The 24,913-nt window shown below is 51.5% G+C and overlaps 1 protein-coding gene and 2 non-coding genes across 12 annotated transcripts in view; 2 read left to right on the top strand and 1 right to left on the bottom strand.

The window, feature by feature from the left end:
• Positions 1-16,874, top strand: part of KCNAB2 (potassium voltage-gated channel subfamily A regulatory beta subunit 2) — a 109,214-nt gene extending 92,340 nt beyond the window's left edge. For 6 of the 10 annotated variants that reach the window (XM_038746674.1, XM_038746678.1, XM_038746675.1 and 3 more), the window contains 8 exons: positions 211-297; positions 1,276-1,317; positions 6,818-6,903; positions 7,920-8,040; positions 9,165-9,259; positions 11,396-11,516; positions 12,146-12,234; positions 15,813-16,874. In XM_038746674.1, the coding sequence (XP_038602602.1) occupies positions 211-297; positions 1,276-1,317; positions 6,818-6,903; positions 7,920-8,040; positions 9,165-9,259; positions 11,396-11,516; positions 12,146-12,234; positions 15,813-15,902 (731 nt within the window). In that variant the 3' untranslated portion in view covers positions 15,903-16,874. The remainder of the gene's footprint in view (positions 1-210; positions 298-1,275; positions 1,318-6,817; positions 6,904-7,919; positions 8,041-9,164; positions 9,260-11,395; positions 11,517-12,145; positions 12,235-15,812) is intronic. The other 4 variants (XM_038746677.1, XM_038746679.1, XM_038746672.1 and 1 more) reach the window with 1 other exon arrangement.
• Positions 12,372-12,509, top strand: LOC119929107. Its single transcript, XR_005451247.1, has one exon. It is a non-coding gene; the product is annotated as a small nucleolar RNA SNORA7 (small nucleolar RNA).
• On the bottom strand, positions 14,809-14,946 carry LOC119928995. The gene has a single exon (XR_005451139.1). It is a non-coding gene; the product is annotated as a small nucleolar RNA SNORA7 (small nucleolar RNA).
• Positions 16,875-24,913: the final 8,039 nt, after the last annotated feature.

Genomic DNA, 24,913 nt, shown 5'->3' on the forward strand with positions numbered 1-24,913 from the left:
AATACCACAATTATTATTGTTGTTATTATTATTATCACCACCCCCACAAGGAACACATCCACAAACGCTCTCTCATTCATTCATTCAATCGTATTTATTGAGCACTTACTGTGTGCAGAGCACTGTACTAAGTGCTCAGTTGCCCCAACCCCAAGGGGCTACTGAAGGCAATGCTGAAACGTCCCCTATTCTGCTTCCCTGCCCAACTAGGTCTGAAAGCCTCATTAGAACGGCTGCAGTTGGAGTACGTGGACGTGGTGTTCGCCAACAGGCCCGACCCAAACACACCTATGGAAGGTAGGTCCCCCAGAAGCCTCCGGGCCTCCCGCCTCCCCACCCGAGCCCAGCTGGGTGGTCTCGGCCCCCACAGGAGGGAGGGAAGGGGTTGACCCCCAGAAAACAGCCACCTCCTCAGCACACATCTGGCACATCGCCGACTTGGCCCCTCTTAAGATTTTCATGGTGGAAGAAGTGACTGGTCTCCCCAGACTTTGGGGATGTGGCAAGTGGCAAGACAGGGTGGAGGGGGTGGGGAGGGTCACCGGGGACACAAGCATCTCTCAGTTTGACATCCTCCTCTCTGTTCATGTCTTCTTGCTAGGATGGACAAAAGATCCCCTGCCCCTCCCCTCCTCCACATGCGGCCTGTGGTTTCTGAATTGCATGAAATGTGTCACACCCCCACCCCACCCTGCCTCCCCTTACCCAAACACCAGTTAGTACCTCGTTAGCCAAACAAGGCATTCTTGTTTTGTCTCTTTAGCCATCTCTGTGTTCTGTTAAATCATGATTTTATTGGCCTGGGATTTTGGTTTGAATTTTCTTTTTCTATTTCAGAATTCAGGGGTGGTTGCTTACTGGGTTGGGGAAATGGTCCATGTTTGAAATGGTCATACTGGGAAATGGGCCGTGTTTGATAAGCAGTTTTAGTTGGTTTGGTTTTTTTCTCATATTCTTTATACTCTTGTGCCCCAAGCTGTCTCACTGCCCGTGCCCCTCCCTACCCACCCTGCCCCTCCCCATCCACCCCGCAATGCTCCTGTGCCCCAGGCCATTCTTGTTTGTGCTTTGCTGCTTCAGAAGCCGAGAAATTTAAGCTTCATAGAATATTTTTCCTCATGTATTTATATCTAGATCTAAATTTTTTTTGAAACAACTGTTCTTTGAAAGGTGATTTATGCCTCCCCCACATCCTGCTCCTTTTGTCATGCCGTGTCTTGCAATATTCCAGCAGCTATAAACTCTGGTCTCTTTAAATCTTTCTTTTATCACCAGGGGACCCATTTAGTTCCAAGTCAAGAACATTCATCATAGAAGGTACATAGTACCCACAGTCCGATTATTGACTTCTGTGTCCGAGCAGCATTTTATGAGACAGATTCTGTATTTTTATTTACACTATCCCCTTCTCCCCTGACGACAAACTTCTCCATAAAATGCAAAAAAGGAAAAAAAGAACCCTTCCCTAAGAGAACATCTTGCAAGTAAAAAGAAAAGCCAAGTAGTCTTCTAATTCCCTCTCTTTTCCCTGATCCACATCATCATTTCCATTATTTTTTTTTCTTTCTTCTTCACCTCTCGTGCACGTATCCTTTCCCTCCTACTTGTTCCCTCTCCCAACGTGCTTCTCTTTCCCCAATTGGCAATTCTGCCCGGAAACCTACTTTTCATTCGGGGATTTGCTGTGACAACTTGGTTAAAAACCCCAGGTCATGTATGTTGCCTTGGCGGAGTGCTGGAAGGGAGAGCTCGTTGAAAAGGAGTGAACGGATCGGGGGCCCCAGGGTCTCGATCGTAGAGAGTCTCGGCCCCCAAACTTTAAAGAGCGCACTCCGACATTGGGAATGGTAAGTTCGCATCTCCCAATGGCACCGGGCTCTCTGGCAAAATTTGGGGGCTGCCGGGGGAGTTGGCTACCCAAGTTACCGTCCTGTAGCCATCTGCACTGCCTGATGTGTTCACCCCTTGCGATGCTGGTCATGTGATTGTCTTCTTCACCAGGAAGGACTAGAGCTGGGCAAAACTCTGGGAAATGGCAACTTCAATGGCGACAGACTGTGCAAACGGGCCCTCCCCCTCTTCCTTGCCTTCTCCCTCACCCTTCCTGTCAAATGGTGAGGGAAAAAGCTGTCCTTCGGTCAGTTAGTCACTGGGATTGATTGAGCACCTATCAAGCATGGAATACTGCACTAGGGTCACCAGAAGCGAGACACCCGCACCCTGCCCACAAGAAGCTTACAGTCAAATGGGGGAGGGAGACAGACAGACAGAAGTGTTTTACAAATGGTAGGAGCAAGTGGAAGAATGAGCATATGAACCAGTAAATATACATATGGACCCCCAAGAGGCTCACGGCCCAACTAAGAGGGAAGAGAATTTAATCCCCATTTTACACACGAGGTAACTGAGACACAAAGAAATTATGAGACTTACCCAAGGTCACACAACAGGCAAGTGGTAGAGCCTGGATTGGAACCCAGGTCCTCTGACACCCAGACCCGTGCTCTTTCCGCACGGCCACACTGCTTCCCTAGCCCCTTGTCAGGCTATGCTCCTGTTGGGTTTTTGTTTTTGTTTTTTATGGTATTTGTTAAGCTCTTACTATGTTCCAGGCACTGTACTAAGCACTGGGGTAGACACAAAATAATCAGGTTGGACACAGTCCCTGCCCCACATGAGGCTCACAATCTTAATCCCCATTTTACAGATGAGGTAACTGAGGCACAGAGAAGTAAAGTGACTTCTCCAGGGTCACACAGCAGAAAGTGGCAGAAGCAGGATTAGACCCCAGGTCCTTCTGACTCCCAGGCCTGGGCTCTATCCCCTAGGCCGTGCTGTTTCTCAAGGATTAGAACCCTGCTTGATGGGAGGGATCTGTGTTTTCCCCCCAGATGCTCCCCTGAGCCACGGAAGGGTGGGTGTATGGCTGCCAGCTCAGCGACGTTGTGATCTGGCCAATCCATTTTTTATGTGCAGACCGGACAGCCCCCATGACAGATCCCAAAGAGATCTCACCCCTCTACCCCCTACAGAGCAGAATTCAATATTGTAGTGAAACCTTCCCAGCCTTAGTAAAATCCCATCTCTCCAAGAGATCTTCCTGTACTAAACCCTCATTTCCCTTACTCCCTCTCCTTTGGGTGTCACTTTTTCAATTGGATTTGTACCCTTTATTACCCCACCCTCAGCTCCACAGCACTTATGTACATAGGCCAAATTGTTTTTTAATATATTAAGGTCTGTCTGCCCCTCTAGCTCCTTGTGTGCAGGGAATGTGTCTACCAATCCCGTTATATTGTAGTCTCCCAAGCACTTAATCTAGTGCTCACTGCACACTGTAACCATTCAGTAAATATGATTAATTGATTGATTGAGAAATGCTCAGGGTATTCCTAGTCTTCAGCAATAGGTCTGGGCTGGTGTGCGTCTGACCACCGCAGCCAGAGCCCCCAGCCCCAGAAGCATCAATCAGCCAATTGGTGGTGTTTATTGAGCACTTACTGTGTGCTAAACACTTGAAAGAGTAAAATAGAAAAAGTAGACCTGATCCTCAAGTTGTTTATAATCTAGCTGGGGAGACACATTAAAATGAATTCAAGTAGCAAGATCTAGGTAGAAGTGAGGGCAGGCAGGGTGGATACCTAAGTGCTTGAGTGAGGTGAGGGACCAAGTGCATAGGCATTGTGGTGGGAGATGAAGGATTAGTCAGGGAAGAACAAACTAGAAAACCTTCCCCTCCATAATAATAATGATAGTGATATTTGTTAAGCACTTACTATGTGCCAAGCACTGTTCTAAGCACTGGGGTAGATTCAACATAATCAGGTTGGACACAGTCACTGTCCCACACGGGCCTCACAGCCTCAATCCCCATTTTACAGATGAGGTAACTGAGGCACAGAGAAGTTAAGTGACTCACCCAAGGCTACACGGCAGACATATTACTGAGTGCCTCCTGTACTAAGTGCCGATGGGAGTGCACCACCAGCAAAATGGGCATCCCCTGACTTCAAGGAGCATACTGACTAATGGGGGATTTCACAATCCAACCTAACCATCCATTGAATGGGGTTGCCATTAAAGCTGGACTTTTCTTCTCCATTCTAGTTACCATGTTCTCTTGGCAGGGTGGGGAGAGGAGCTGGGGGAGGGGAATGCCAGGGGCCCAGCTGCTAGGGTGGCAGGAGGAGATGGGAGCCCCTCACGCCACCCACAAGCCAAAGGATAGAGCCTTTGCCCGTCTCTAGCAACAGTTGCCCTCTCTGCTTTTTCTCCTTGCCTGAACCAGTGAAGCGTCCCATGTAAGCTCTCAGACGCTAGCCCAGCTGAGTTCTGCTCCGGGGACGTTCATTCCCCCGCTCCCGGTCCTCCAGTTAACGTGCCTCCCCTCTCAGTGCATGGGGCCAACAGCTCATTGCCTGATATGATGTTGCCTATTCTCTAGAGGAGTTTTAGTGTTGTCGATTGGGTGTGAGGAACCGGGGCGCACGCGTGCGCGTGTGTGTGTGTGTGTGTGCGCGCGCGTTCGTTCTTTGGCATCTCTCAGGCATGACAAGGTAATGCCTTGGCTGAAAAGGACCGGGAAGTTAATCTGCATGGTTCGGGTATGGCTGGGGGCCTGGTCAGGAATTCCTGAGAGTGTTTCTAAAAAACCAACTGATAAATCCAAAGGGAGGACTCATTGGGCCTTGGTTTTGCCAGGGTCAGGAAAAGATGGATTTTCCCCAAGCCCAGCAGGCCCCTCAGAATAATGGCAAGCCGCCTTCAACACCCTGAGCCAACAGAGAGCTGGGCCTCCGTGGTCCCTTTGTAGCCCCCTGCAACCAGAAGGCAGGAAACAAGGGCGTGTTCCCCTTGGGGGTCTCGGAGGAATGACACAAGCTGGTATAAAAAGGCAGAGGTGGAGATCAGGCGGGGGAGAGCTGATGGGAAAACCAGTCCATGCTGCACTGCGGGAGCCCCATCAGACCTGCTTCATTCCAAACAGTCTTCCTGGCTAAACCCTCCCTGCTCACCCCTCCCATACCCCAGAGGCCCAAAAGAGAAAGTGGTTCATCAGTCTACACAGAAGCGTGATCACAGAGGGGAAGCCCACTCAGTGCGGGGGCAAGATTAGGGACCCTGTTCCAGAACGAAAGATAGGGGTTTCGGAGATCACGGTTGGCCCGGGGTGCTTTCGCCACCATATGGAGGAAAGAGAGAGTTCAGCACTGGTGGAGGTCATCCTTTGAAGAAGGCCCGTGTTAGTGGGATATTGGGGGGCTCTGTGTAACCCAAGACCCCCTTCAGGAGCCCCAAGATCTCCCTTTCCCCTCTGAGAAGCCCGGGCTTCCAGAAAGTAGTCAGTGCTTTGTTTTTAGAAACACTTGTTCTCAGACTTCCACTGTTACATAACATTTGGCCGGCTGTCATGCAAGCACTATTCTTAGAGCTCCTTCCCCTGCCCTTTGTGCCTGTGGAATACTCGTGGGCCTCTGAAAAGTCTAATAAGGTTATGCGCCCCCACCCCACAGCCTCACAAATAGGGCAAAAATCCCTGGGCTGAGTTATTCTAGTTTGAACCGAACAAGGGTGACCAGGAAATCAAAGGAACTGAATGGGGTTCAACATTCTGCAGCTGCATTGGCTTCACTCACCTGTTTTTTGGCTACAAGAGGAAGAATATGTTGTGTCTTTATTGCCCTCTCCCCCATTTCTACCCTCTCCCCACAGTGGATTTCCGGGATCTCATCATTAACACATTGCAATCCACTGCAGCTGAGAATGCAGGCAAAACCTGGAAATGAATCTGGCGGTGACCCGGGGCCCCTCTGATTCCTCTCATGAATTCTTGAGCCCAGATTTTCTGGGGACCCTTTATCCACCCAGTCTGCCCTCTCCTAGCTCCCAGGAGTGGGCCCAGAGCCCCAACACAACCCAGAAAGTGTCCCGTTCCTCACTACGGAGTGGAAGGTCATCCTGGGAAAAGGCTGGAGAGGAGATGTAGTGTTGGCATGGGAAGCGGATTTTCTGACTCTTACCCCTGGGCTGCAGCTAGCATTTGCATCGATGAGGCTTGTTACCCATGGCTCTTCCCACCATTGGACTTACCTGGGCTCTTCCTGCTCCTCCTCTTCCGTGCTTCCCAGTGGTGCGAAGTTCATCCTCCTGGTGAAATAGAGACACCCCCCCCACCCCGGGCATTTTTGCTTTCAATTTAAGGCAGAGCTACAACCCCTGGCACAATCCCCCGCCCCTGCCCTCCTCCACCCACGTGGTTCCCAAGGTGGGAGGGCAGAGGTGCCCTCTGACCACCGATGTGTTTCGAAAGAGCCGCAAGTCAGAGAATGGAAATTGGCATGACGTAGGGAAGTGTTCTGTATGAAGCTCCGTCCAGCATTTTACTCAGGCGTCTGTAACGTCCTTCCCTTTATCCCATCTGCTTTAAATGACTTCACTTCCTGATTCTTCCCCAGAATGAGAAACTCAGTGCATCTGGCGTTTTAGATTAGATCCTTTTTGTCTTGCCTTACCCCCATTTCAGCCAAATCTGCCATGAAAATGTCCCGACTCCTCCCTGGTCCCTCTCTCATAGACGGGTAGGGTGAGTTTGCTGGGGAAATTGCTTTCAGATCAGTGTCTGGATTTTGGTTTCCTTTCTTCCCTTTTGAAAAACCCTCCTGCCCCCAAGTTTGAAGCCTGGAAGTACAGTGCTTGCAAGATGTCTTTGCAGAAACCTCTGCCCCTTTCCTTTGAGTGTCATTCTCTTCACTGTGCCCAGCAGCATGCCACACTAACACGCCCCTCTCCCCTCCCCCCCCACCTTGCTCTGTGCCAGAGACCGTCCGAGCAATGACCCACATCATCAACCAGGGCATGGCCATGTATTGGGGCACTTCGCGCTGGAGTTCCATGGAGATCATGGTACTGGAACGGGGGTGGAGGTGAAGCGGGCGGCCTCTGCCTGGGTTGGGGGTGGGAGGGGGAGGGTCAGGGTTAGCAACCTGAGGGGGACTGCTTCCAGCCAGTCGGGGGCTGCGGGTCACGCTCTCCCACAAGGGTGTCCATTAGGGAGCCGTGGGATGGGCACTTCCCAGGTTTCTCCCCGAACTTTCCAACCCTGGTGAAATAATCATCATCATCATCAATCGATAATAGATACTGAGTGCTTACTGTGTGTCAAGCAGTACGCATAGCACTGGGGTAGCTAGAAGGTGATCAGATCGGGCCCTGGCCCACAGGGGGCCCTCAGTTGTCAAGGAGAGAGAGCGAGGCTTGGAGCCTCCAAGCACAGATGAGTGGGACAGAAAGTTTTCTGCGGATCAAGGGCCACGCTTTAGTTCTAGGTAGTACTGGCCCCATCTCAAGTTTTTTTTTTCCCTTTTTTGTATGGTATTTGTTAAGCACTTACTATGTGCCAGATACTGTTCTAAGCGCTGGGCTAGTTACAAAGTAATCAGGTTGTGTCACATGGGGCTCACAGTCTTTATCTCCATTTTACAGATGAGGTAACTGAGGCACAGAGAAGTTAAGTGGTTTGCCCAGGATCACCCAGCAGACAAGTGGCGGAGCCAGAATTAGAATCCACATCCTCTGACTCTCAAATCCATGCTCTTTCCACTAAGCCAAGCTCGGTTGCAGGAGAAGAGAAAAGGGAGCGGGGGACAGGGAGTGGCCCAGAACCCTTCACGAGGCAGAGCTGCTGCTCAGAGCTCTTCTGGTGGAGGACGGGGAGGAAGGAGAACGTTGAGACCACAGATAAGCAGGACCCGAGGGGCTTTGGACAGCTCTAAAGCAGTACTCTGAACCCCAAGGGAACTGTGGTCTTCATTTCCATGGCTTCAGCCCATTCCCCCAACCCCCAGGATTTCCCGGGCCTCCCCCATCCGGCACGGGAGAGCTGCCATGAGCTGGTCGACTTGACGGTTTTATGTCCCCAGGAAGCGTACTCGGTGGCCCGGCAGTTCAACTTGATCCCGCCTATATGTGAGCAAGCGGAATACCACATGTTCCAGCGGGAGAAGGTGGAGGTGCAGCTCCCCGAACTCTTCCACAAGATAGGTACGACGTTCCATCGACCCATCAACCAATGCTATTTATTGGACACTTACTGTGTGCAGAGCACTGTCCTAAGCGCTTGGGAGAATCCACTACAACCGAGTCGGTAGGCACAATCCCAGCCCTCTATGAGCTTATGGTCTAGTGGGCAGTGGTCATCTGAAAGCTGTCTGGGTCTCCCAGGCCTCGAGCAGCATTTTCAGTGGAAAGGAGGCTGGCGTATGGCTACCCTTAGTGCCCCCTCAAGGAGATATGCCCTCCACCCCTACCGTGGAATCCTCGGAGACTTGTTCCCCCTGCTGCCAGTTGTGCTCTCCAGGAGCCTTCTCCACCAGGCCTTCATTTTTTGGCAAGCTGAGTCATCCTGGAACCTTCCCCCTCTTCTTCCCCTTCTCCTATCAATTAAACAACCTAGAGTGGGCATTTATTGAGTGCTTTCTGTACACAGAGCACTGTACGAAGTGCTTGGAAAAGTATGACACAAATGAGTTGGTAAACATGCTCCCTGACCACTAGAAGGTTATAGTCTTTTCTCTCCCTGCTGTCCTTTCACCCTTCCCTTAAATCTAATGAGTGGTATTTGTGAATGCTTACTATGTACCAAACACTGTACTAAGCGCTGGGGTGGATATAAGATCAGCAGCTCGGGCCAAGTTCCTGTCCCATATAGGGCTCACAGTCTAAGTAAGAGGGAGAGTGAGTATTGAAACCCCATTTTACAGATGAAGAAACTGGGACACTGAAAAGTTAAGTGACTTGCCCAATGTCACCCAGCAGACAAAGAAATCCCCAAAGGAACAACTCTGCAAGAAAGACCTCCACAGCCTTTCGTTCTGCTCATAGGCAGCAGCCTGTGATGGTAAAAATGATGACATTTACCACAGCCTGACTGCGCTAACTTCTTTACTAAGCACTGGGATGAGTAAAAGGCTATTAGGCAGGGCACAGTTCCCGCCCCCAACTCCCACCCCAACCAGCTCCCTCGACAGTTCTTTTGCATGGGTTCTTGGCCTCGAGACCCCGTAGGCCCACGGCTCGTCCTTCGGTCTTGCCAGAGAAGGCCGTCGTTAGCCTCAGCCCATGGGACCACCGAGATGTAAGTGTGGCTTGTTTTCTGTCTGCCTCAGGAGTGGGTGCTATGACCTGGTCCCCTTTAGCATGTGGAATCGTGTCTGGGAAGTACGACAGTGGAATCCCACCCTACTCCAGAGCGTCGCTCAAGGTAAAGGAACTGCTGGAGGGGTGGTGTGGTCCTCTGCCATCTCTGTTAGCCGGGGAGAACTAGCATCCCCTGAAGGAACCTGGTGGGCCTGATCACCCAACGCCAGGCCCCCTCCTCAAAGCTTTCTGGGCTGCTGATCCACCCAAGGATGAGGCAGTGAGGCCAGCCAGGGGTGTGTGTCTGTGTGTGTCAGGGTTGGGGGGGGTGGGGGGGTGTATTGGGGGTGAAAGGAGGGGGAGGCTCACTGAAGGGGATGGCTCAAGTGACATATTCCAGGATAAGGGAGAAGGGCAGGAGAGCTGTGAGAGGATTTAGAGATGGAACTAGAATCAGGACAGATAGTGGTAGCAATAGGATTTATTGAGCACATACTAGGTGTGATGCACTGTACTAAGCACCTCCAGACACGTTCCTTGCCCACAAGAGCAAATAATTAAATGACTGGGAAGAGACAGAGGCTTAAACCTTTTTGTTGTTGTTGCTGTTTTTCCACTTTCGTCTGTGCAAAAAATAAAAAATAACCACACACATACACACCCACACACAGGAGGTTCACCAGGCTGAGTTGTTCTTTCGGTGGGCGGTTCGAAAACCAAATTAGCATGAGGAAAGAAAACGTTAAAGATCTTTTGTTTGTAACCAGTTATCCTGATCAGCAGATCTGGATCCATAGGTCTCAGGGAGCTGGGGGAGCCACTGCAGAGTTAGTTCTAAGAATGTGTGGGGGACAGGAGCACCCCACTCATCTCACACTGGCCCAACCCTGATTAAGTCGCTGTGCCCCAAAAGAGGGTGCAGAGAAACCACAGGGGGCAAGAATAGTGTGGCAAAATCACTGGAGGGTTGGGAAGTGGTTTTTGTGAGTCAAAGTGGAGGGAATTGGGAGTGTCGAGCCTGGAGAAGGGAATGTAGTGGGAAGGCTGAATAGCTGTTTTTATTGTTATTATAATAATAATAATAAAGAGAAGCAGCAATGTCTAGTGGATAGAGCACAGGCCTGGGAATCAGAAGGACCTGGGTTTTAATCCTGCTTCTGCTACTTGTCTGCTGTGTGACCTTGGGCAAGTCACTTCATTTCTCAGTGCCTCTTTACCTCATCTGTAAAAAGGGCATTAAGACTGAGCCCCACGTGGAACAGGGACTGTGTCCAACCCAAATTATTTATTCATTCAGTTGTCTTTATTGAGTGCTTACTGTGTGCAAAACACTGTAACTAAGCACCTGGGAGAGTACAGTGCAACAGCAAGCAGGCACAGCCCCATAATGAGCTCACATCCACTCCAGTGCTTAATACAGTGCCTGGCATATAGTGAGGGCTTAATAAATACTATTATTATTATTATTATTATTGTACTTGTTAAACACTTACTATTTGCCAAGCACTGTTCTAAGCACTGGGGTAGATAAAAGTTAACCAGGTTGGACAGACTCCCTGTCCCACATTGGGCTGACACTCTTAATCCCCATTTTTTACAGATGAAGTAACTGGGGCACAGAGAAATTAAGTGACTTGCCCAAGGTCACACAGCAGATGTGGCAGAGCCAGGATTAAAACCCATGACCTTCTGACTCCCAGGTCCATGCTCTATCAATCAATCAATCGTATTTATTGAGTGCTTACTGTATGCAGAACACTGTACTAAGCGCTATAGCCACTAACCATGCTGCTTCTTATATTCATTGAGTAATTACTGTGTTCCAAGCGCTGTTCTAAGTACCAAGGTGGATACGAGATCAGCAGATCGGACACGGTCCCTATCCAGAAAGGGCTTTGACTTGGAAGGGAGAAACCCAGCTGAGTGCCCACCCCCATCCCTGCCCATCCCCAACATGACCAAACAGAATGAAGAGGGCTTGAATTAAAACAGGAGAGCTCCTGGTCGGCCAGGTGGAGCAATACAACCCCAGAGCAGGCTCCCGAAGGGGCTGGTCATTTTTCTCAGAAACGGAGGGAGGGGCTGGATGATCGTCTATTTCCAGCCTTCCCAAAGAGAAGGGCGGGAACCTCAAAGCCAGACAGACCCAGAACCGGGCCTTGGGCAGCTTCCTTCCCCGCGCCCCACGCTGCTCTCCTACTCTCCCGACCCAGCGGTCCCCTCCCCTTCCACGGCCCCCATCTCCCCCGCCTCCCCCCAGGGATACCAGTGGTTGAAGGACAAGATCCTGAGTGAGGAGGGCCGACGGCAGCAAGCGAAGCTGAAGGAGCTGCAAGCCATCGCGGAGCGCCTGGGCTGTACCCTGCCCCAGCTGGCCATTGGTAATCCGGCAGGGTTGGGGGATATGGCGGGGGGCTGTGGGGGGAGGAGAGCTTGAACCCAGCCAGGGGAGCTACAGGGGTGGGGGTGGGGGGCTGGAAGATGGAAGGTGGCCAGTCCAAGAAAGCCCCTATCCATTCATCACAGCTGACATCACATTCTGAACTTCACCTGTCAGATCGGGGCCATCAGTAGGTGGGTTCATTCATGTGTTCATTGAGTCATATTTATTGAACACTTACTGTGTGCAAAGCATTGTATGAAGCACTTGAGGGAATACAGTATAACTGAGCAGACACATTCCCTGCCCACAAGAAGTTTGGGGTCCCCATGTTTGGCCTGGCTTCTTCTCTGTCATGTTCTCAGGGAAGATCCTCACCTTCTGTCCACCCCCAGTCCCCCTCTGAGACCAGATGGCTGAAATGCCCCCACTGGCCCCTCTGCACCTCCCCCAGGCCGTATCTCAAATCCAAGCACCAGCAAGCCTCAGCCAAAGCTGGAGTCTGCCCAGGACCAAACCCCAAAATGCTGCACTGAGCAGGGGGCTGGGTGAGGACCTCCCACACACAAAAGTGCAGCTGTTACGTGCCCACAGCAGAACGATTAATTGATTCCCTCTGTGTCCCTCCAGCCTGGTGTCTGAGGAATGAGGGTGTCAGCTCGGTACTACTGGGAGCTTCCAATGCAGACCAGCTAATGGAGAATATCGGAGCAATACAGGTATGGTGCTTAAACCCCTGTCAGCTGGGCTCCGCCAGCCCCACAGCCGTCCTCCACAGCAAAGTGGCTTCCTCCCAGGTGGTTTAAAAAAAAATCCCAAATCCCCATTGCTTATCATATTCTCCCAAACACTTAGTCCCCTCTCAGGATGGCACCTGGAGAGTTTCCAGTACTCTACCAGTCTCGGCTAAAGGAGGGAGAGTCAAGTAGAGGCATGCCCATTCCATTCCTAGCTTGGGCAGTGGCTAGCGAATGGAAGGCAATCTCCTTAAAGTCAAAACTCACCTGTGCTGGGCAGCAGCAGCATGGGAGAGAGACAAGGGCGGAAATTCAAGTTTACCGTGCCGAAGAAGGCAATGGTAAACCACTTCCATATTTTTACCAAGAAAACTCTATGGATGTTACCAGAACGTTTGCAGATGGAGATGGGGCATTCCGGGAGAGATGTGTCCATGGAGTTGCTATGGGTTGGAGATGGCTTTGAAGGCATAAGGCAAGACTAAAAAAAGCGCTTAGTGCAGTGTTTGGAGCACAAAGTTGATTCACAGCACAACAGAGAAAATTTGGGTTCATTCCAAGAAGGGTTCAGCTCTTTGCCCCAGTGTTTGTTGATCAGCTGCACTACTTTGTGCAAAGGGTTCTGGGAGATTCCCTGGGCCTCAGTTAGGTTCTTGACTGGCCAGGGAGTCTCTATATTGAGTCCTTGGGAACCTGGCCTGCTCTTATCAATCAGTCTATTGGTGGTATTTATTGAGCACTTACTGTGTGCTGTACTACTCAATGTACTAAGTGCGTGGGAGAGTTCAATACAGTAGAGTTGGTAGACATGATCCTGCCCACAAGGCGCTTACGGTCTAGACGGGAAAGACAAATATTAGGAAATAAATTACAAATAGGGAAAATGGAAGAATATAAGAATATATACATAAGTGCCGTGGGGCAATATCAAGTGCATAGAGGGTGGGGTGAATATGAAATGCTTAGGTACTAAAGAAGGGAGGTTGAGTGGGGGAAATGAGGGCTTATTCAGGGAAGGCCTCTTGGAGGAGATGGGGTTTTAGGACAGTTTTTGAAGGTAGGGAGAATGGTGGTCCGTAGGATATAAAGAAGTAGGGGGTTTCAGGCCAGAGGTAGGATGTGGACAAGGGCAAGCAAGATAGGCGATCGAGGTACAGTGAGAAGTTTGGTGTTAGAGGAATGAAGTGTGCAGGCTGGTTTGTAGTAGGAGATCAGCAGGGCAAGATAGGAGGGGGCATTCTGATTGAGTTCCTTAAAGTCAATGGTAAGGAATTTCTGTTCGAGGTGGAGATGGATGGGCAACCACTGGAGGCTTTTGAGAAGCGGAGAGATAGGCTGAGATTTTTTTGAGAAAAACGATCTAGACAGCAGAATGAAGTAAGGACTGGGTTGGGGAGAGACAGGAGGCAGGGAGGGCAGGAAGAAGGCTGATACAATAGGGTAGGCTATGAGTGTTTGGATCAACGAAATAATAGCAGTAGCAGCAGTTTGGATTGAACTGAAAGGGTGAGTTCTAGAGATGCTGTGAAGGTAGAACTGATACAGTTTTATGACTGATAGAATATGTAGGTTGAATGAGAGAGATGAGTTGAGGATAATGCCAAGGTTACGGGCTTGTGAAACAGGGAGGGTGGTGGTGTTGTCTACAGTGGTGGGAAAATCTAGGGAAGGGCAGGGTTTGTGGGAAAGATGAGTTCTGTTTAAGACAAGTTAAATTTAAGGTGTCAGCAGAACATCCAAATAGAGATGTCCTGAAGGCAGGAGGTAGTAATACGAGACAGCAGAGAAGGGGAGAAGTCAGGGATGGAGAGGTAGATTGGGGAATCATCCACACAGAGATGGTAGATATGTTAGCATGCTAATTACAGCTCATCTGCAGAGTTGCAGAGGGCGATATTCATCTTCATCTTAGAGAAGCAGTGTGGCTCAGTGGAAAGAGCACAGGCTTTGGAGTCAGAGGTCATGGGTTCAAATCCCTGCTCTGCCAGTTGTCAGCTGTGTGACTTTGGGCAAGTCACTTAACTTCTCTGTGCCTCAGTTACCTCATCTGTAAAATGGGGATTACGACTGTGAGCCTCACGTGGGACAACCTGATCACCTTGTATCCCCCCAGTGCTTAGAACAGTGCTTTGCACATAGCGCTTAACAAATACCATCATTATTATCTTTTTGGTCATGTTTATCTCCCTCTCCTCTAGTAGATAACTGACGTTGTGGGTGTCTTAGACTGTGAGCCCGTTGTTGGGTAGGAACCGTCTCTATATGTTGCCAACTTGTACTTCCCAAGGCTTAGTACAGTGCTGTGCACACAGTAAGCACTCAATAAATATGATTGAATGAATGAATGAATGAAAGTCATGTCCGACCCATAGTGATGCCATGGACACGTCTCACCCAGAACGCCCCACTTCTATATGCAATCATTCTGATAGCATATCCATCGAGTTTTCTTGGTAAAAATACGGAAGTGGTTTACCGTTTCCTCCTTCCACACAGTAAACAAGCCTCTGCCCTCGTCTTTCCCATGCCGCTCCTGCCCAGCACAGGTGAGTTTTGACTTGTAACAGATTGCCTTCCACTCACTAGCCACTGCCCAAGCTAGGAATGGAATAGGTATGCCTCTGCTTGACTCTCCCTCCTGTAGTCGAGACTGGTAGAGTACTGGAAATTCTCCAGGTGCGACCCTGAGAGAGTGAGATAACTGTAGTCCTGGTGAAAATGAAGTTGTAAAGAAGCATCTTTCCCTGTGTTCCCCTCCAGGATCACAGTCAATTTAGTAGTCAATCAATGAGATTTAATGAGCACTTACTCCAAGCAGAGCATGCTACTAAGCACTTGGGAGAGGACAATAGAGTACATAGACTTGATCCCTGCCTTAAAGGAGCTTACAGTCTAGTGAGACTTTGGAGTCTTCGGTTTTCTCAGCGAGGAAGTAAGGGTCAGGGTGGTGGGGTGGGAGATGCAACCTGGCAATCAGGGAGATAGGACTTCAGGGTTCCTTGGTTGGGGGTCGGTGGGGGCTGAGGGGATGGATTGCTGGTTTGTGACTCCAAAAACATCAGCTTGGTCTGCGAAAAGTTGATGTGTTAGGTTTGCCCCACCTGGGCAGGTTTTGGCTATAAATGGAGTTCTCTGATGGACAACAGAGCCTCTCCCGAAAGTTTCTCATTTGCCACCGTGTGAGTGTGCCCCATGGGGTCTTTGAGTAGCTTCTGGTTAGTTAACCAGACGTTCCAGCTTACTCCATTACTGGACCGGATGTGGCTTCTCCTAGGTGCCCGTTGATCTGACTGAGCCACATGCCCTCCTGGATGCCCCACCATAGGAAAGGGCAAAGGGAGTCAGAGCTTCTGCCCAGTTAGAGGCTCTGGCGCGAGCAGCAAGCCTCATCATGCAACCCGGACCTACCTCAACTTCCTTCCCCATCATATCATCCCCCAAACAGGCCAATCCAGGTCTCCAGCTGCTCCGGATCATTTTGGATCCATCCCAGGGGCCAGGGCCCCGAGAGGGGGAGAATTTTGCAGTGTTCTGACTGTACGTTTCCTCTGCACCCACAGGTCCTGCCAAAGTTGTCGTCTTCCATCGTCCACGAGATCGATAGTATTTTGGGCAATAAACCTTACAGCAAAAAGGACTACAGATCCTAATTCCCCAGGCAGACCACCGGACGGTTACTGCCTCACACCCAGTCTCCTGTCCACTCGCTTAAGCCAAACTGAAGCAAAGTCAAGAGTGTGGTTGGCGTCCAAGACTACAACTTGTCAAGATGTTCTAAGGATGTTGTTTTAAAAAGTTGCTGCAAGACAACCTGTGCTGCTTACTGTAATGAAGTTTATTTTGTTTGCAAGATGACTTACAGCTTAGGAAGGGCTCCCAACCAGCCCCAGGCCTTTCGCTCAGCCTTCTGGAACAGAAGACCGAGGTTTTTCCTCTTTGGAAGTAATTCCCAGAAGTCAAGATCCAGAATGGAAACGGTCAGCATCCTCCGGTCAGGGCCAGGGTCTATCCTTTCAGGAAAAGCTCACTGCTTATATTGGTTTTGTGACAAAGCAACCTGGGATTGTAGCTTCCGGTGCCCCAGGGCCCCTCAGTGTGAGGAGGTAAGGAGGCCTTGGCTCAAAGCAGCTGAGTCCAGAGCACCCCTGCCCCTGCACCCATTATGCCTGGCCCTTCTGTTCCACAGTCTGGGCTTCCGGGCTGGGCCCGTCAAGCCACTGGCTGCTGCCACGCCATCACCCTCCTCCCAACCCCTACCTGGACCCCTTCCCTGGGCAGGGTGGACGCCTCGCAGGAAAGATGGGGCAACTCCTAGAGGGGCAGGGGGCACCGGCATGCCCTACCCGTGGCCTGACCTCGAGCTTCAGATATAAAGTCAGCACCGACTCATCCTTAGGACAGATTGGGCTCTGGACCCCAGGCCTCTGCACTCCGATTCTCAAGCACCCCCCAACCCCTCGTGGCGGGTCCGGCCCCACGGGGGCATCTGCATCAACTCCTTTCTGGGAATGCTTGGTAGAAAGCAAATCTGAATCTGCTTTGGACCCCCGTCTGCATTACGGGACATATGAGATCAGCGATGTGAAAGCGCTTTGGAAAATAAATGCGCCCTCTAACCTCAAGGGATCATCATTATCATTACTATCCTCTAGGACGGCAGCCTTTTTTTTATTTTATGGTTCTTGTTATGCGTTTACTAGCTGCCAGACACTGTACTTAGTGCTGGGGTAGATACAAGACAATCAGGTAGGACACAGTCCCTGTCTCACAAGGGGTTCACCATCTAAATTAGAGGGAAGAGGATTTAATCCCCATATCACAGATGAGGTAACTGAGGTACAGAAAAGTGACTTGCCCATGATCAAATAGCAGGTGAGTGGCAGAAGCAGGATTTGAACCCAGGTCATCTGACTCCCAGGCCCATGCTCTTTTTTACTAGGTCACATTGCTACCCTCCCACTCTCTGCCATCTTGAGACAAAGGGCAGCAGTGAGCTCTCCTCCCCGCCCCACCGTCACCACCACGCTTCTCAGCGTGGGTGGGAAGCTTCCCAAGGGCAACCTGGCAAGGCAAAGCGTGGTGGGGAGTCGGTTCAGGTGGCAAAGGCAACACATCCAAAAGCCCACAGGAATGACAGCATTTCAGCTGACCCAGAAATACCTGGGGTCAGTGGCACCCTCTCTTGCTGTGGGTTCGGCGGACGGCCTTCCTTGGCAAGCATCAGCCTGACAGTGTGCAGTGAGAAAGCCCCAGGGTGGCTGACACTTTGGATTCTCCACCTGATTTCCACCCGCATGAGCCCCGGCAGTTCCAGCTTCTCCCTGGGCTTTGCAAGAGTGGTGGGACTAGCCAGAAATCCTCAGCCCAGCTCAGTTTCCTCACACCGGGCTCAGCAAGGAGCAATCGCTGCTTTGCCCGAGTGGACATGAACTCATGGCCAGGGTTTGGATTATTCGGCCTTCTGCCTTTTCCTCCAGGATCCCACACTGACTCCTGCCCCCTGGGACCCAGTTGCCGTGAGTTGATTTGCTGTGCCTCTCCCAGGGGGAGCCCAAGGACCTCAGGGAGCAGGAGCAGCATTTTGAGGCCAAGGTTTGGTGATGAAGGAGATCCCAACTGTTAAACAAGCCCACGGGCCCCACCCACGGATTCGCCCAGCCAGACAGCCGGGTCTCAGCCTCCCTCTCAGAAGTCTACCCAGCAGGCCCATTTGGTGGCTGGGGCTGGCACCCCTTGCCCCGGCCCCTCCCATCTCTCCCCGGACTGGGGCATCTTGGGGTGGGCTGCTAGCCCGGGCAAGGTGACAACACTGACCCCATTCCTGCTCTCAGCGCTCACTCACCAGAACCGCCTCTGCCCTGGATCCGTCCCCTGGGTCTTTGCAGTCGGACGAACTCGGGAAGGCCAGTCAGTTTTATTTGAGCACTTACTGTCTGCAGAGCATTGTACTAAGTGCTTGGGAGAGTACAATATGAGACAACAACAACAAGATCACATTCCAGAGGAGACAGACATTAATATAAATGAATAAAATTACAGATAATGTACATAGGTGCTATGGATAGGCTGAGTGGGAGGATTAATAAAAAGGGAGCAGGTCAAGGTGATGGGGAAGTAGAAGGAGGGCTTAGTCAATCGTATTGTCAACCACATTTATCGAGCACTTTGTGCAGAGCACTGTACTAAGCACTTGGGCGAGTACAATATAATAGAATTGGTAGAGATGCTCGCTGCCCAAAGCAAGCTTTCAGTCTCGGGGGAGACAGACATTATTATAAATAAATTACAGATATATACTTAAATGCTATATAAAGCTGAGGGAGGAGTGATAATGTCCCGGGCTTTTTCTCTCTCAATGACCCAAGGACAATTCAGGCATCTCCTCTGGTTATCTCTGGATTAAGTTGTTACTCCTGTCCTTTACCTCACTGACCCCATCACGACCCTTCAATCCCATCCACTCTTGTCAGCCCATTCATTCCTTCAATCATTATTTATTGAGCGCTTACTGTGTGCAGAGCACTGTACTAAGCACTTGGGAGAGTACAACAAAAAACAGACACTTCCCATCCACAATGAGCCCACAGTCTAGAAGGGAAGGGAAGGCCTCTTGGAGGAGATGTGCCTTCAAAAAGGCTTTGAAGGAAGAGAGAGTAATTGTTGGAGATGAAGAGGGAGGGCATTCCAGGCCAGAGCAGGATGTGGGTGAGGGGTCATGGCAAGATGGACGAGATTGAGGTACATTGAGAAGGTTGGCATTAGAGAAGCAAAAGTGTGCAGGCTGGGTTGTAGTAGGAGAGTAGCAAGGTGATGTAGAAGGGGGCAAGATGATTGACTGCTTTAAAGCTGATGGTAAAGAGCTTCTGTTTGATGTGGAGGCTTTCCATTTCTGGAAAAGGAAGGCCTCACCTCCTAGCCCAGAGAGGAGACACAGCTCCCAGAGCCTAAGCTGTCCCTGCAGGGTCTCTCCATCTTCCAGAGCCAGGGCTGTCCCCCTGTGGATCCCACTCCATCTTCTTGAGCCGGGGCTGTCCCTATGGGATTTCCTTCCATCCTCCAGAGTCCTCGGGCTCTCCCGGTCACCTTCCAGAACCAGGGCATTCCCCATGGGGTCCTCCTCCCTCCTCCAGAGTCCTGGCTGTTCCCATGGGATCTCCCGCCCTCCATCATCCAGAGCCAGGGCTAGCATTCATTCAATCGTATTTATTAAGCACTTACTGTATGCGGACCACTGTACTAACTACTTGGGAAAGTACAATACAACAATAAACTGACAGTCCCATGGAGGTCTCCCTCCCATGCAACATCATTGACTCACCTGGGAGGGCACCTTGGCAACAGGGACCCCTGCCCTTCTCCCATCCTGGACCCTTACCTTGAGTTGAACAGTGGTGGCTGCTTGCAGCGTTCTCAGAAGCTGCCAGCATCTCCCTGAAGGCCCAGGTTGACCACAGAAAAGGTTGGGGGCCTTGACGGGTTGGGGGCCTGGCCCTTGCGGAGCAGCGGCTGGGGGCAGGCTGGGGATGCGGGGGGAAAGGAGTGTCTTTTAAAGCAGCGTAAATAATCAGGGTTGCGACTGCCACAGAGTCTCAGAAACCCAGCCAAGGCGCAAGCAGAAACAATTCAGGGAGAATTTCCACCCAGTTTCTGGCCCCTGAATCAGAGCCCACCAGAAGCAGCTTTTACAGGAAGATCATAGCTCCCTCGAGCTGCCATCTATCCCACAGCAAAAGAGGACTATGGAGACCGAAACACTACCCTGCACACCCACCTTCAGCCAGCATGGAGACGGAGGATCTGCCCGCGACCTGGGTTTCAGTCCAGAGCTTGGCAGAAGTTGAGGGAAGGACAGGATTCGCCCACCTCGCTAAGTGGCTCAGGCCATCTCTGACCTTCCCCCTCCTCCAAGCCCTGTCGCCTAACAGGAAAACTGTATCTACCCAGGGATAGGATTCTGTTTGGTCTTAATGGCATTTGTTAAGCTTTTAATAGGAGCCAAGCACTGTGCTGAGTGCTGGGGTAGATACAAAATAGTCATCTCAGCGTTGGGCACTTAACATACCGGCCATCTCCTTCAGGAAGTGCCACTCCCCATTACTGGGCTTTCCCCTCTCGCATGCTTACCAGTCTCACCCTGCCACCAGCTTGCCACCCTCCGGGTTCCAAGCCTGGTCCAGAATTGGGTTCACTTCCGCTCCAGCCTCCTGCCCCTGGCACAGAACAGCCATGCACAGATGCCTAGCCCCAGCTGGACCCCCTGAAAAAAGACCTTGGAGATTCAGTCGCCGGTGGCCACTGCTACTTCAGGTGGGCCGACCCCTCCTCCCTCCCGCAGTTCCCAGAGAGAGCTGGCCCGCCAGCTGGGGAAGGTGAGAGGTTGGCTGTAGGAACCAGAAGCCTTTTCCCCGTCTCAGTGAAAGCCCAATGCCTGCAGGCCAGAATTAGAAACAGGAAAAGCTGGCACCCGAGAGTGCAGAGGTGGGCAGGGGGAGCAGAGGTGTCAGGGGGAGTTTCTCTCGACGGAGGAATTGAGCCAGGTCACAGTGGCGCTGGGCTGGCATGGGAAAGTGGGACTGGGCACTAGGGACACCCCTTAAGTTGTTGCCAACTTGTACTTCCCAAGCACTTAGTACAGTGCTCTGCACACAGTAAGTGCTCAATAAATACGATTGAATGAATGAATGATGCCCTGATTCAGGGAGGACCACCCAGACCACCAAGCGATCCAGGACCCAGCAGCTGGACGAGGTCCACGGGGCTACTCATTCCAGAAACAACCTCCCCATTTCCCTACTCTCTTGGCCAGAGTAGGCCTCCACCCCGCGCCTTGACTCAGACCCCTTCTGGCCTCTCCCATCCCAGCCTCCCCAGGGGCAGACCAACCTGTCTGCCTGTCCATCCAGCCTACAGAGTTGGGGGATGGAGGGCTCGAGTGGATGGGTGGGGGGCTGGTCTGGGGCTGGCCACCTACTGCGGCTCATCACCAGTGTAACCCCTTGTCCACAGGCCACATTGATCATCCAAAACATTGCTCTCCAGCCAAACTGCAGGGTGAGACCAGAGACAGAGAAGCCTTGGCTCCAGTCTCGGGCTCCATCCAGGATGACATGTTTCCCCCTTTCCATTTTTTTTTATGATCATGAGCCACCCCAGCCTAACTGTGTAACCACTCAAGGCCCAAACTGCTACATGCATTGTGCTTCCCTCTGAAGACTCAGACTGAGCGACACCTCTTGTATTTGCGGAATGACAATAAAATCCAAATCGGATTGGACCCAGGAGCTGCTTCCTTGTGTGCTTTCCAGAGAGTCCCGGCTCCCCTGGAGCCCAGCCGGTGGGTGGATGGCGGCAGGGGAGGGCTTGGCAGAAGCGGACACACCACCCAGTGCGCACCTGCAGCCTGGGCACTTTTACCCTGCCCAGAGGCCACCTAGCTGCTGTATGGTATTCAACGAGGCTGAGGTTAAACGGGCCACCTAGCCAGGCTGCCTTTGGATCCCCACCTGTTGGTTTCTTACCTGCCCCTCCCACCCAGGCCCCAGTTGGACCTCAAACTCTGTTCTTGGTCAACCCTGGATCTGAAAAGACCAAGGAAAGGGAACTAAAACTCACTGCATTCTCTCAAAACAGGTAGCCATCCTGGCACCAAGAAACCTCATTCCTCCTCTGCCAGGGTCAAATTATCCACTTCCTGTGCCTGTCTGTGTAGACCAACTCAACCATGGAATGGAAATGTAGAAACTGTCTCAGACCTGGGGACCCTGTCCACTCTCTCGCAGTGCTAGGGAGATCCAGGGAGTGAAGCTGTAGTCTGTGCCCCCTGAGTACCCCGCTCTGGGCCCGGTTTTGCGCAAAATCCACAAGACAACCTGGTCCTGGTCCAATGCCAAGTCACACAGGCTGGGTGTCTAAATACAAACCCACAGAGACCCAGCTCCAGACTGGACACAGAAGACAAACAACTGACTGGGCTGGGAAAGGTACTAGGTGACCCCCGGGGATGGATAATGAGACAACGCTCTTGTCGCCCCACAAGCAGATTGGGAAAGAGGGGTGAGAGAGAACAAAGTGGGAGAGAACTTGAGCATCTCTGTTACCAGAGGAGATGGCCACTGCGTGACTGAGATGGCTGACTGCCCTCCTGAAGTTCAGCTCCAGAGCACTTCTGTATAAATCCATAATTTCTTTATATTAGTATTTGTCTCCCTCTCTACACTGTAAGCTCCTTATGGGCAGTGAACCTATCCATTAATTCTTTTGTATTTTACTCTCCCCAGAACTTAGTACAGTGCTCTGCATACAGTGAGCACTCAATGGATATGGTTGACTGATTGATTGCGGGCAAGGTTGGGCAGAGCAAGGTAAGCTAGAATTGGGCCAGAGCATGTCCTAGGCCCGACAAAGAGGTATGAGGCCCTCATTGTGCTACTCAATGCCCCCGTGGGCCAGCTCCCACACCCGCTCACTGGAGATCTCAGCTCACTCCTCACAGACCAATAAGGTGCCCTCGATGGTGGTGGCCGCACAGACCAGACATACCTTTGCCAGTTGTCAATCCGGGAATCTTGGTTCACGCAGCATGCCGTGACAAAATCACATGGAATATTTTGGGGCAATCTTCAGGACCGAAAGCCTTTCTTCCTCACTGCAGAGTTGATGTGCTCTTTCCCAGGTCTCCGTGAACACGGGCGCTGCTTCTGAGCCACAGGGCTCGGTGTCAGAAGCCAAAGCCAAGGGAGGGCAGGGGCCTGCTTCCCTCCCTCGCCCAGTGACAGCCCCCAGAAACACTGCTGGCCTTCCTTTATCAAGGGATTTATTAAAACACAGAAAACAAAAACAGATACACACAGAGTACAAAGTAAACGTGATTGTGTTGGTTACAGCCTCTGTAAAGCCTCCTACAAAAAAGGTCTAGTTACCACGCAGTGAGTGCCACAAACAGAGCCAGTCGAGGGTCATGAGGGCTTTGGTCTTCTCATCATCTGGGTCCAGGGTCCTTCCTGCTTTCTCCCTAGCCATTCCCCAAATGCCAAAGCATAGATGCCACTGCCCAACAAAACCCCTGACCCTTTCCAAGAACAAGTCTGGCTTCGGGCCCGACGTCTCCCTCTCCGGTGCTTTTTAAAAACTTCTGGACACCCACTGCCTCCGGTAATGCCCCTAGAGAGTGACCCTGCTCAATACTGGGACCACTGGGAAAGACTCGTACATCGGCTTGGCTAGACAAACTCCTATTTCCTTCACCTGGGCTGTGGCTTGGCCATTTCACCCCCATGACCACAGAGGGACCATAACCGCCGTAGGCCGAAAATTCATCTCATCTTGGTTGCGGGGGACAGAGAGGAGAGGAGGGGCCACGTCTCAAATAGCTATGCCATGAGCTTGGAACGCACAAAACACAGATACACACACGCCCTTTTCGAGTTATCATACCTAAAAAAATACTTTGTCTTTTAAAAAAAATCTAAAAAAAATTTTAAAACACAAGAACTCAATGACTTTGGGCTGAAGGCGCAATCGTCTGTAAACATTCGATGTGAGAAATACGATGGTGACCAATTTCATCAAAACACACACATCAGACAGCAGAGCTCTCCGGGTGGAAACCTTCCTTGTTCAGGGGTGGGTTTTCTCCCAAGATAGAGGGGGGATGTCTGGCAGGGCCCCCGCCCCCAATCCCAACCCACCCCTACCCCCCTTTCAGCCCTTTCCCTCCTGCACCTCCCTTCTCCTCTAGACTCAGTGTCCGATCCCAACACCACTCAAGACTCCAGAGCCACACGTAAGCCAAGTTCTGAGCCAGCTGGACCTGAAAGCTGACTGGAAGGAAGTCACCCAGTGCACAGAACAAAGCTGGATGAAACGGGTTCTCCCCATGCCCTGGGGGGTCTACCACCCCTCACCTTGGGCAAGGCACAGGGAGGAGGGGCCCCAGAGTAGGGGACAGGAGAAGGGAGCTCTTGTCCATGGCTGAGGACCAGCCAAGAGGGAAACGGGGAGCGGGGGACACACCAGGGCGGACTCCCCAGAGAGTTATCATCAAGGGGAGATTTTGGTTTCCAGTTTGAGGGCTGGGGTGGTACATGGACAGAGAGGGGAGAACGAGGAGCATTTCTCTCTCTGCCCTGCTCCTGCCTGGGAAGGGCACAAGTCTCTCCCTCTCTTACCTCCCAGAGTCTTCCCGTCTCCTCCCACAAAGCCACATGGGCGCCTCAGCCAGAAGGTGCTAGAGCAATGCAGCATTTCAGACACTCAGATCCTCACAGTGGGGCCCAAGAAAAAAATCAAACCCTAGCTCCACTCACCAACCTCCCCGCTCTCCAACTCTGCCCCACGGCAACAGAAAGAAGAAATCAAACCACGTTCCGAAAAGAACTTCAACAGCGGAGCTCCCTCCCCTGCTGTAGGGCTGAGGATGAATTGACTCATCATGTAACCAAAAAAGAAATATCTTCAGGAACCTTCTCTGTTTTCGGAACAGGGCACCCCCACCCTTGCCTTCCACTGACACCCTAATCCGACACCCAAATGCCAACATCGGCTTTCCTGAAGCACAACTGGGATCCTTTAGCCTTAGGGAAAAGCACTACTGCATGAGAACTTTGAGACTAGGATCAGCTCCGGGGGGGCCACCCACGAGTTACACCCGAGCGGGTCACAG

This window comes from Tachyglossus aculeatus, chromosome 5 (assembly GCF_015852505.1).
Source record: "Tachyglossus aculeatus isolate mTacAcu1 chromosome 5, mTacAcu1.pri, whole genome shotgun sequence".
NCBI lineage: Eukaryota > Metazoa > Chordata > Mammalia > Monotremata > Tachyglossidae > Tachyglossus > Tachyglossus aculeatus.